At 42.1% G+C, this 12,479-nt stretch overlaps 1 protein-coding gene across 1 annotated transcript in view; it reads left to right on the top strand.

Annotated features, from left to right (window-relative positions):
- The first annotated feature begins 229 nt into the window (after positions 1–229).
- Positions 230–12,479, top strand: part of LOC137344971 (carboxypeptidase D-like) — a 63,975-nt gene continuing 51,725 nt past the window's right edge. Inside the window, exons 1-2 of the mRNA XM_068008281.1 lie at positions 230–907; positions 6,725–6,982. Coding sequence (XP_067864382.1) covers positions 274–907; positions 6,725–6,982 — 892 coding nt within the window. The 5' untranslated portion in view covers positions 230–273. The remainder of the gene's footprint in view (positions 908–6,724; positions 6,983–12,479) is intronic.

The following is a 12,479-nucleotide window of genomic DNA, read 5'->3' as shown; positions in this document are numbered from 1 at the left end:
GACGCGGTGACGTCGCCCTGGAACGTAATAACCGTGCGAATGTAACCTAACTTGACGTGGAGTGACAGGGCCCCGCCTGCTCTTTTTTTTTTTTTTTTGTCGCGCTTTCATCGAATGAAAATCGGCTCCTGTAAGAGAGCGGCGAGCGGATTGGCCAGCCGGAGCTGCCAATCATCACGCCGCGCCAGCGAGTTAGGTTGAGCGTCGGCGCGGTTGCGAGCGAGACTTTCACGCAGTCCGCTCCCTGCTCTTCTTTGGGAAGGCAAAAATAAAATGGCGAGCCGCCGGCAGCGGTTTGACGGGGCGGCTGGGGGGCTGCGCCTGGTTTCTTTATGCGCTTTAACTTTATTTTCCGTTTTATTACCGAGTGCCGGAGCGGCTCGCCGAGCCAAGCGTCTGGAGAGCAGCGTCGACACGTCCCAATATTACAACTACCAGAACATGACCGAACTGTTGAGGGGTTTGGCCGCAGCTCACAGCTCCCTGGCCAGGCTGTTCAGCATCGGCCAGAGCGTCCAGAACCGGTCCCTTTGGGTCATGGAGATATCGACGACGCCAGGCCTGGAAATCCCGGGGAAACCTAAGTTTAAATACGTCGGCAACATGCACGGGGACGAGACGGTGTCCCGCCAGGTGCTGATCTATCTGACCCAATACTTGCTGGAGAATTACGGCCAGGACGAGCGGGTCGACCGACTGGTCAACGACACCGACATCTATATCATGCCCAGCATGAACCCCGACGGCTTCGAGAAGTCGGTGGAAGGCGACTGCACCGGCGAACACGGCGGCAGGAGCAACGCCAGAAACAAAGATCTCAACAGGAGTTTCTTGGATCAGTTTGAGCGGGTGGATGTGGACGAGAGCGATGTGCCTGAAGTGGTTGCGGTGGAGAAGTGGATTAAAGGTAACTGCAGGGTGAACCCTTCCCCCACCCCTTTATATTTATTTATTATGTGGAGATGCCGGTGATGGACTGGGGTTGACAATTGTAAACAATTTTACAACACCAAGTTATAGTCCAGCAATTTTATTTTAAATTCACAAGCTTTCGGAGGCTTCCTCCTTCACATCATTCACCTGACGAAGGAGGAAGCCTCCGAAAGCTTGTGAATTTAAAATTAAATTGCTGGACTATAACTTGGTGTTGTAAAATTGTTTACAATTTATTTATTAGGATGTCACCTTTTGGGTCTGGAGATAGATACGATATCTTGAATGATGCAAACAATCAGATTAGATTTCTCTCAATGGGACAAACATCCAATTTAGTTATCTTTTTGTTTTGACATTAAATATCAGTGATTTGTCACACTTGTAGACTCCCATATCCTGTAGTATACACTGATTCTCGCGGCATAACTGCGCAATTTTATAGCCATGCAGTGCTAATGAGGCAAAAAAGGGTCGTAAGGTACAGCGTTCAGCCTTTACCAAAAGCTCCTGGCAGCACTTTGCAACGCAGTTTGCTTGTGTTCTTAATGCCTCACCAACTCTTGAATCATCTTATTGCAACTAATCAGTAACAAAACGCGATGATTATTTCCTTTGTTTATCTAGATTTTTGGATGGGTCAGAATAGTAAATGGGTCATCACATTCCACTTCTGTTCATGATAGCCTCATGTTTAAAATGTTGTTAATCCTCAAATTACCATCACTAGGAACAAGGCTGTGACCTGATGAATAATAGCTATTGGAAGAGCTCTAGAAACTCGATGTTCCCCTGCAGGCACATGTTGGCGCTTTTTGTAGCCACATAGAGTTAAACGATAAAGGAATGTTGGCCCTAATCATATTATCCTTTAACATGCACATGCCATTTGTTGTGAACAGCAAATAGTTTTTTCCAGATGTTGACTGACTTATGTGACCCAGTTAAGCTGATCGTAATTTATTTTTAGGAGTGAATCCGTGAAACTTAGTAGCACTTCAGTTGTATACATAAACACAAGGAGTGTGAGCTTTTACCCCCTTGTGTTGCATTGTGAATCCCCATTTTTGTTTTTAATTGTGCATCAACCTTTTCACTTCCTCCACCTCTACAACCCACCGCCACCACATTACTCCAGGTTGTTCCAAAACCATTTGGATGCAGTTTCTCACAAGAAGTTCACGTAAAAGAATGCCTGAATGGTGCCTAAAGCAGACACTGAGCAGGAAAAGCAGAGATTTGGGCGGGGGAGGGTTGACGAAAGATGTATTTTTTGGAACCTTTTGAAGTTGTGGAAGAAGATAGTAAAGTGAAATAGTTTTTGGAGAGAATTCTGAAGGGCAGAGGCATAAATACTGAAAGATCAATCTCTGATGCAGCAGAGGAAATAGAGTCAGCAGAGTGGCAAATGTGGACCGGAATGTAGGATTGGAAAAAATTGTTTATATAGGGTGGCTCAAGTCCTTGGAAGATTTTGTGGCACAGGGAGCCAATGGAGCTTGACCAGAATGTAGGTATGGATGGACAGGAGAGGGTTGGGTCATGGAGTTCTGGGTGATTTGAACATTGTGTGAAGGGTGGAAGTGTGAAGGCTGGCATTGATCGCTTGAGCAGTCAATTCTTGAGATGAACACAAGGATTAAAGTTAATTGATTGGGGAGAGGTTGTAGAGTAAGTTGGGTATATTCTGGAGGTATAAAAGTATGTCTGGAAAGGGTCTGAATGTAGAGTAACCAAATTCAGATCCACTGGGATTCCTGTTTTGTGATGTCAAAGTCTTGTAAAATATGGAAATCTTGCAAGTAAATTGTGGGAATATCCTAAAATATAAGTGTAATCAAGCAAAAATCTCCATTTAACTTTACAATCTACATTATTCAACTATGTAGTATTTGTAATATGCCGATTATAGAAGAGGTAGCAAAACTGAAACTGTATTTGATGTTTTTTTTTATTTGTTCATGGGATGTGGGCGTCGCTGGCGAGGCCTGCATTTATTGCCCATCCCTAATTGCCCTTGAGAAGGTGGTGGTGAGCCGCCGCCTTGAACCGCTGCAGTCTGTGTGGTGACGGTTCTCCCACAGTGCTGTTAGGTAGGGAGTTCCAGGATTTTGACCCAGCGACGATGAAGGAACGGCAATATATTTCCAAGTCGGGATGGTGTGTGACTTGGAGGGGAACGTGCAGGTGGTGTTGTTCCCATGTGCCTGCTGCTCTTGTCCTTCTAGGTGGTAGAGGTCGCGGGTTTGGGAGGTGCTGTCGAAGAAGCCTTGGCAAGTTGCTGCAGTGCATCCTGTGGATGGTACACACTGCAGCCACTGTGCGCCGGTGGTGAAGGGAGTGAATGTTTAGGGTGGTGGATGGGGTGCCAATCAAGCGGGCTGCTTTATCTTGGATGGTGTCAAGCTTCTTGAGTGTTGTTGGAGCTGCACTCATCCAAGCAAGTGGAGAGTATTCCATCACACTCCTGACTTGTGCCTTGTAGATGGTGGAAAGGCTCTGGGGAGTCAGGAGGTGAGTCACTCGCCGCAGAATACCCAGCCTCTGACCTGCTCTCGTAGCCACAGTATTTAAATAGCTGGTCCAGTGGAAGTGGGGTGGGAGTGTGCCCATATGTATTTCTGAAGAGAAGGCCTTGCTGTCCATGAAGTTGCTCCCTACAAAGAAATAAGCTGCCACATTACTGCTGTTCACTGTGGATGTACAAGTGTCTTGACTCATTATGGGTCAACCTGACTACTTGCCTTATGATGGTTTAGCTGTTCAAGGTGAAGCAGTGTAAGACCAGCACTAAGTAACCATGGTCAACATGAGGAAAGAGACAGTATCAAGCTAACAGAAAAGACTTGCAAGGACAAGTGGAAATCCAGCAGACTGGGAGAGCTATAAAAAGGAACAAAGGGATACAAAGTAATAAGAGGTGCAAAAAGGGAGTATGGAAAAAAAAACTTGCAAGGGATATCAAAGCTAACAGTAAAACATTTTATAAATATATTGAGAGTGAATGGTAAGGGGGAATGTGGGCCCATTCAAGACAGATGGAGGTGATGCTATAATCAATAAAAAGGACATGGCAGACTTGTTAAATGAGCGCTTTGTATCCGTTTTCATAGTAGAGGAAGAGGACAAAATACCAGCGGTACAAGGGAACCTAAAAATAAGGCAAGGAGAGGAACTTCTTGGATTTAATATAAGTAAGAATATGGTAATAGATTAAAAAAAATAAAGTGACTTAAAATAAACGGATCTCCAGGACCTGATGGTTTCCACCCTAGGGTATTAGAAGAGGTAGGGAAATGGTTAGTCATAATTTTCCATCGCACTCTAGATTTGGGAATTGTGACTTTTGGATTGGAAAATTGCTGATTTCACTCCATCATTTAAGGAAGGAAAAACCAGGAAACTACCTATCAGTTGTGGGGAAATTACTGGAATCGGTCATAGACAGAGTGATTGAACACTCAAACAAGTATGAGCTGATCAAAGAGAGTCAGCATGGATTTGTGAAGTTTGGTCATGTCTGATTAATCTAACTGATTTTTTTTGATGAGGTCACTAGCATGGTGGACAGGGGAGTGTCTGTGCATGTTGTCTGTATGGACTTCCAGAAGACAATTGATAATGTTCCACACGAGATTATTAGCAAAAGTGAGTGTGCATGGAATTGGAGGTAGCCTTGTGACATGGGTTGCTAAATGCTTCGGAGGTAGGAGACAGAGAGTAGGGATAAAGGGAATGTAATCCCAGTGACCTGTACTGAAGCCTTGGATGAAGAAATAGGGAGTTATATATCCAAGTTTGCAGATGACATTAAGCTAGGAGGCACAGTAAGCTGTGTAGATGGGAGCAGGAAGTTACAAAGGGACATAGCTTTGCTCACACTTAATCTGTCATAGACAGATTGAGTTTAATGTGGAGAAGTGTGAGGTCCTTCGGACCTAAGAGGCAAATTAGAATAATTTCTTATTGGCGAGAGACTAGAAACTGTGGAGGAGCAAAGAGATTTGGGTATCCAGGTACACAAATCACTAAAAGCTACTGCATAGGTACAAAAAGTAGCCAAAAAGGCAAATGGAATTTTGGCCATTATCTCAAGCGGGCTGGAATATAAAGGGGAGGAAGTTATGCTTCAGTTGTGTAGCCTTGGTCAGACCCCATCTGGAGTGCTGCATTCGGTTTTGAGCATCGCACCTCGGGAAGAATATATTAGCCTTGGAGGGGTACAGCTGAAATTCACCAGAATTATACCAAGGCTTAAAGGGCTAAATTATGAGAACAGGTTGCATAAACTTGGTTTATATTCCCTTGAGTTTAGAAGGTTGAGGGTTGATCTAAATAAAGGGTTTAAATTGATAAAAGGATTTGATAGGGTAGAAAGAGAGAAGCTATTTCCTCTGGTGGGGGAATCCAGAACAAGGGGGCACAATCTTAAACTTAGAGCTAGGCCATTCAGGAGAGAAATCAGGAAGCACTTTTTCCTCACACAGGGTAGTGGAAATCTGGAATTCTCTCCCCAAAAAGGCTGTGGATGCTGGGTCATTTGAAATTTAAAAGACTGAGATTGACTTTTTTTATTCGGCAAGGTTGTCAAGGGATATGAATCAAAGGTGGGTAAATGGAGTTAAGGTGCAGATTCGCCATGAACTAATTGAATGGTGGAACAGGCTCAATGGGCTGAATGGCCTACTCCTGTTCCTGTGTAAACACAGCTAAGCCATTCAGACCCAAAAGGTCTTGGGCTCAATCCTTGGTCTCTGCTAAGTTAGCAATTCTTAGATGGGGCAGTAGTAGGATGCTGCAATTGGTTAAGTGAGGAAAAATTGACTCGAGCTCCTGCTACTGATTGCTATCCAGCGATCCGTGCTGGAACTGCATTGATGTTGATATTGGCTGAGTATGTGATTGGGCTTGGCTGTGATGTGTCTTGACTCACAAGTGAAGATTGGCTACTTGAGGTATGATGCATCATTTAAGAGCCAACCCTTTCAGGAGCAGCGAGGGGGGAAAAACGCATAAATTTGATCATTCTTCGTATTAACGCCAGTGTTAATTTTCTCCCGCTCCCGCCAATTTCATTGCCAGGACATTCTTGCATATGCAAAAATTTTTTGAGGTAGGCTTTTAATAGATCAATTGCATCAAACATTTTATCTTCTGTATGAGGTATAGTCAGTTTGCTTGATTTTCATTATGCTAGCGCACTAGTGCTTTTGTCAACTTCTGTTCCTGCTATCTTTCATTTTGAGACCTAGCCTAGGACTCACAAAGACTAGCTAATAAAGGATAACAAATCTATCGTTTGATTAAACTAGGAGGGTTTATCTTGGAAATGTTGTGGATATAGCAGACAGTAGTTTTCACTTATTTGGATAATATACACAAAGTAATCAATTTCCAGCTTGTTTACCTTCCCAATCTGCATGTCCTGGTCTCTGGCTGAGAGAACAGAGCAGCGCAGATTTCCAGTCTTTGCATGTGTTACTCGAGGTTCTCGTACCAAATTATGACTGGGGCAGAACATCGCCAATTTCTCCATTTTTCCAGTCTCAAGGCACTTATCAATCACTCGAGTCAGCAGATTTAACCAGCATCACACTATCTGGTGGGAAGGAGTTATCCAGATGCAAAGGTCAGCCAAAGTCGGGTGTTAAATATACATCTCCCCAGTGTGTGATGCAATTCACTTGATTTCTTACTGGAGTAACACAAATCTTATTGCTTTATAATGTATTTTTAAATATATTTTTGCTTTGTCTAATTCTATTTTTGTATTTTGTTTATATCCCTATAGGAAACAAGTTTGTGGTTTCTGGGAATCTCCATGGTGGGTCTGTTGTCGCCAGTTATCCTTATGATGATTCTATAACTCACAAGACGTCGGGGTACTACAGTAAGTCCCCTGATGATGAGGTGTTTAAATACCTGGCCAAGAGCTATGCCTCCAAGCACCCAGTGATGAAAACTGGCGAACCACATTGTAGCAACGACTCTCCTGAGGAAACCTTTCAGGATGGGATCACAAATGGAGCTCAGTGGTATGATGTATTGGGTGAGTTCAATATTGAAACATGTACAGAAACATTAATTTGCTTTTGAACTACAAATTTACTACATTGTTCTAATGTGAATTAGATGAACTTGTAATAATATAAAAAGAACTACCTGATCAAAGGAGTACCAGTTCACTCCAGTCACTGATGCATTCAGCTCCTAAATGCTGTACAGTAACCCACTGATCACTACTGGACAAACTTGCAGTAATTATGTCATAGTTGCTATTCCTGCAGTCTCTTTCCCTATTCATTAACCATTATGCAGTTCACTGGCTATTAGCATCTGTCATGATGAGACCCAGTGTGGCAAAAGAATATTCAAAGGTGCCTGACAGCTCAGTGGATAAATGCACTGTGTACCATTGTACTGAGCCACAAAGATGAGTGAGACCCTGGGTTCAATCCCTGAGTTAGCTGATCTCAGTGTTCCCAGGCAGAGGAAGGGGAATAAAACCACCAACTTCTTGCTCATCACTGCCCAGTGATCTTTTTTGGGTGGTGCATGTGTATGAATGTCAGATCTGGGTTTGGACTTGGTTGAGATATCCCCAGTAGCCAGCTGATAGTTACTGTCCCGCTCCTATGTGAAGAATGGCCAATCAGGTGACGTTCAAAGGCTGCTAGTACGCGTGGAACTGCAACCCAGTCAGTGCCTTCAGGAGAGGAGGGGGAAAAATTGAAAAAGCATTTGGAGGAATGTCACAGTATTTATAGATACTTGTTCACATGATGTTCGGATGCATGATTTATCGAGCAGGTGGACGCAATCAAGTATTGCACAAGAGCCAGTTGTGTAGCATCAGTAAAATAGATAAGTGTCCTAACCAACAAGTTGCTTTATTTTTTCTGTTTATACCATGCAAATAGAATTTTTTTAAGCCCAAAATAAGATGTAAACTAGGAATTAGAGGGAAATTTACTGGAGATTAAGGTAATGTATCATGTAGTGACATCTTTTCAAATCAATGAAATATATGTTGCTGTCTCTGCACGAACAGTTTTAGTTGGCAATGCGGTTGCCATGGGAATGTTTAAGTACCAAATTTTTCTCTAGCACATAGGCAAATGGAAGGTAATTGTTAGTTTAAGTAGTAAACCTATTCTGTTCTGTCTTTGTGAAATGGAAATAGTTTTGTGAAAGTAGTGTTTCGTGTGCTGCATTATAACCCTTACGTGAACCTCTAAGTGATTTCCAGTCTGTACTTTTCAACTTCGGATTCAAAGGATGGTTGTAAGACCCTTGGAGTTCATTCTTGTAGTTTACGGCACATCTGAATTCCTTGAGGTTACCTCTTTGTTGATCTTCGATCCTCAGTACAGTTTGGATTTGTGCTGTTATGTAGAACTTTCTTGGGGGTGGGGGGAGGGCGCGGATGGTAGGATAAAGGCAGGCACAAGTGTTGCACTCCTTTCTGCATCAGTTTCATCTTTCTCCTAATTAGATTTCCATGAGCCAGCTGACAAGTGAGAGGATTGGCAGGTTTTGGTCAATATGGCCCTTCTGCATGAGTAGTTGAGGGTAACTTTCCCTGTGAGGAATTGCCAATCAACCACTTAACTATCTTGACAGTCTGATCAATAATTCAAAATTGAGAGCATTAAAATCATAGTGTGTTGGAGCACAAGGATGTTACTTCACTGTCATCTCCCCAGTTAAATGATACACCTTTTTTGTGCCAGTTTTCTCTTCTCCTGTAGGCATTGACTTCTGTTCCATAAACTGGTAGACCCCTGGTAATTTGCACAGGTAACCAATTATCCAGTGTGAGTCAAGGCTGAGTGTTGGCAGGATATTCCATTGTGGAGGGAAGGAGAGGCTATTACAACCAGGCCCAATCCTGTACACATGCAAGCACCTGCCCTTAGGTCTCTCTGGATAGGGATGAAGAACCTGTGAGGATTTTCCTGCCCCTAGGCCAATGGCACTGAGACCAATTATCTCGACTTCCATCGGGGGTGAGGTCAACTAATTCTGCAGATATTAGGAACCGAACCTGGGGCTTTATGGCTCAGTCCTGTTTTGCCTTTATCAACTCAACCTTATCTTAACTACTCACTTTGTAAGTACAGACTCGAGTGTGAACAAAATACCACCTGGCCTATATTTTTTAGCAACGGTAACTAAATGTCATGCCCATTTAGAACTTTGTTTCACAAACGCAGGGCAGTAGGAGATTAACACTTTAGAAAATGATAAGTAGATGAAAGAATCGACCAAAATAGTCTGGGCAAGAGCCAGAACCTGTAGTAACGATAGCGCTTGCATACACTCAAATAAGTGGAGAAAGGCTTGAATTAAGTATGGGAATCTTGGAGGCTGACTAAAGTTAACTTTGTGGGTGTGAAACTCCCTCCATCTACTCCCCAATCTCCTCCCCCTACTCCCCTCCCTCCGTCCCTCACTACCTCCCCTCCCTCACGTTTGATGACCAGTATAATGGAAACATTAAATATTAAAAAGCACTGATATTATAAGCATTAAAGAGGTGTAATTTCACAATGATTATCAGATTGGTATGATTCAAAAGAACTTTTATATTGTAAGATCTGAAAAATGAATGTAGCATGATGCACAGTTGGAGAGGTTCTTGCAGTGAAAGTGCAATCTCCTTCAATGATGGCTCTGGCCATGCCACACTTGAGAATTGGACTATCCTGTGATTTATACTCTGTTCCTAGGCATTATTTTCATAATTCAAAAGTACCAGTAAACAGTTAAGTTTTAGAAAATTTCATTTAAACTTTGCAATGCCTCACAATGAGGTTATTGTACATTGTGTATGTTTTTGTGATGCAGATCTCCTTAAGAAATTTGCTCAAGTGCTTAATTACTATGAAGCTAAAATGATTGAGTGAGAAGACCTGCACTTTTTTTGCAATCACATTGCCAAGTATTTACAGGAATATTTTGTTTTTAAAATACAGCAGGTTAGGAACTGGATGGTGCATTGGATTAGCCACTGGCCTTTCAACCGGGTTGAAACCTAGGGCTCTGGTTCCAATCCAACCCAAACTGACGAGATGAAAGTTTGTTCTGCTGTAAGAGTCCTGTGAAATGAGTTTGGACAGTCTTAATCTAGTTGCTGGTGGGCATGGTTCATTTAAGTTGTGATATCAAAGCGAGTGTGGTAATGGCCTTAGCATCAATGGAGGAGGAAGAGAGGTACCGCTGGGTATCATCAGTATTGTAGTGGGAGCTGACCCTCTGCTTCCAATCAACATTGTCAAAGGGTAGCTGGTAAATAGTGAAGAAGGGACCATGGATGGACTCCTGTGGTATGTCAGCCAGTGACCGTGCAGGCTGAAGGGGAGAATCCATTGGAGGTACTGGAATGCTTGCATTGCGACAGGTATTAGCATGACTAGAAGAGAGCACCTATTAATAGAGTACTTGCTGATCCCCTTTGTCTTGGGCCGTGGCTTGTAAAGTGTAGCAGGGCTGAATTCTGAACCAGGGAGCAAAGCACAGCAAGACTGGGAAGCCAGAGATCGAAGTAGAATTTTATTTGAGAAGTCAGGGCTTAATTATTCAATAGTGGGGAGCTTTGATGGCAGCTGTTCTGAGAATTTTTTATCCAAAAAATTATCAATTACAACAAATCAGCAGGCAGAATCTGAAAGAATACTTTTGGCTGTCCAATCAGAAAATCAGGATGTGACACTGGACGCTAAATTCACCCAATCAGAATGCAAAAACGTGACACTTTGGAAATGTGATTTTTGAACAGCAGTCATAGCAATTTTTATTATCTGTATACGAAATATAGTAACCTGCTTTATCAATTTTGGGCTCCTGAAAGGAACTCTTTGTAATACTCTTTAGTACTATGTTTGCATCGAGAGAGAGTTCAAAATACTAACTCTCTGTCATTTTAACAGATAGTTCTGTGATATATTTAGGTTAAAGACCCAGTCATTCATATACTAACGTCTGGTTATAAAGTTGATGCTTTTTGTATGTTTTCTTCAAAATTCTCTTGGTCTGTGAAGGTTGTTTAGAAAACACTGTTGTACTAATTGTTTTAGAAAATCCTTGTGTTAAAACATTTTAAATGTTAATGATATGTGTCAGTTTCTTGTATTATAAGGTAAGTTTAACTGCTGTTTGCAATAAAGTGCATATTGCAAATAAACATTTTCTGTGTTATGACACTTGGAGAGGGGGGAATAAAAAGACTGTCAGCTATCGCTTAATTTAAAAAAGATAGGGGCCACCCGCAGAAGCAGAGTAAGAAATCACGTACAGTACTCCAAACTGAAGAAGGTGCACAGTGACTTGTCGTGGAGAGGGTTGGGGGAGAGGTGGGGCGTGGGGGGCTGGGAACTATGCAACTATTACAGCATTGCCCTTGAAACACCTTGGATAACTAAAGCAAATATATAAACACAAAGTGCCTGGGTCATCTACAAGCCTGCCACAGTCATGCATCACAGGGTGATAAAACCAACAATGTGTTGCATTATGTCTACCTTGGCATACCTTGATACATTGTTTGACTATGAACAGAAAAAAGTAAAAGGTGAACAATGAAAATTTTTAAATTTGTGCTGTATTTTAAACTTAATGCACCTCAGTTAATGCTTCGGTGTGGTTTCATTTCTTGTACGCACCATAGTGCTGTTGAAGAGGAATAACCAAACAAAAGAATATTTGAATTTCGTGGGAATGTTCTATTGAGCTTCCACTGTAATACTACTTCACAGTAACTCCACCTGGTTGAAGTAACTCCATATAAAATATGCTGATATACTGAATAATTAAGCCACCATATAACAAGAAAATGTAATTTTATGTCCGGTTTCACAAAGTTTCAATATCTGTTGCGAGATTAAAATATTGTCTGCTTTGGTGAGGTGCACGGAATTTTTTGTAAAAAAAAGTGAGAAAAACACTATAAAGGAAGACAACAGTGTTAAAATCTACATTTTTCTAAACCTGGTAGACAATTTTGAAATGTTCTAGACCACATCTCCTGATTGCTCAGCTGATAAATTAACCACCATACGTCACAGAGACATAATCCAGGAAGGTTCTAGGTTATATTCCCAATCTCTCCTATATTAGTTATTCTCAGCCAAGCTGGCATTGGCACTACAGTTGGTTTCAGCATCCTTTGCCGGGGAGGGGGGCGGATTAGAGTTCCTGCATCTGATAGCTGTCCAGTGACTCTTGCTAGAAAATGCATCTATATAGACATCAGTTAAGGACAGAATCAAACTTGGTCGTGATGCCCCCACTGTAACCTTTTGCCCATATGAAGAATTGTAACTTGGACGGGGTACTAAAGTGCTGTATTTAAAAGCGGAACTGTCCTCCAACCTGTGTTATTATCTTAAAGGGAGGAGGGAAAATTGGAGATATGGTGTTCTGGAATGCTTTAATATTTTTTTACTGGATCTTGGTAAAGTTTACTTTTGCTTTCAGCCTTCCTTGCGAACCTGTATGTTGGAAGCTGATGCTACTATTACTATTACGAATCTTGCACAATGTAC

This window comes from Heptranchias perlo, chromosome 28 (genome assembly GCF_035084215.1).
Source record: "Heptranchias perlo isolate sHepPer1 chromosome 28, sHepPer1.hap1, whole genome shotgun sequence".
Taxonomy (NCBI): Eukaryota; Metazoa; Chordata; class Chondrichthyes; order Hexanchiformes; family Hexanchidae; genus Heptranchias; species Heptranchias perlo.
Note: the sequence above shows the minus strand (reverse complement) of the source record. Positions and strands in the feature narration are given on the sequence as shown.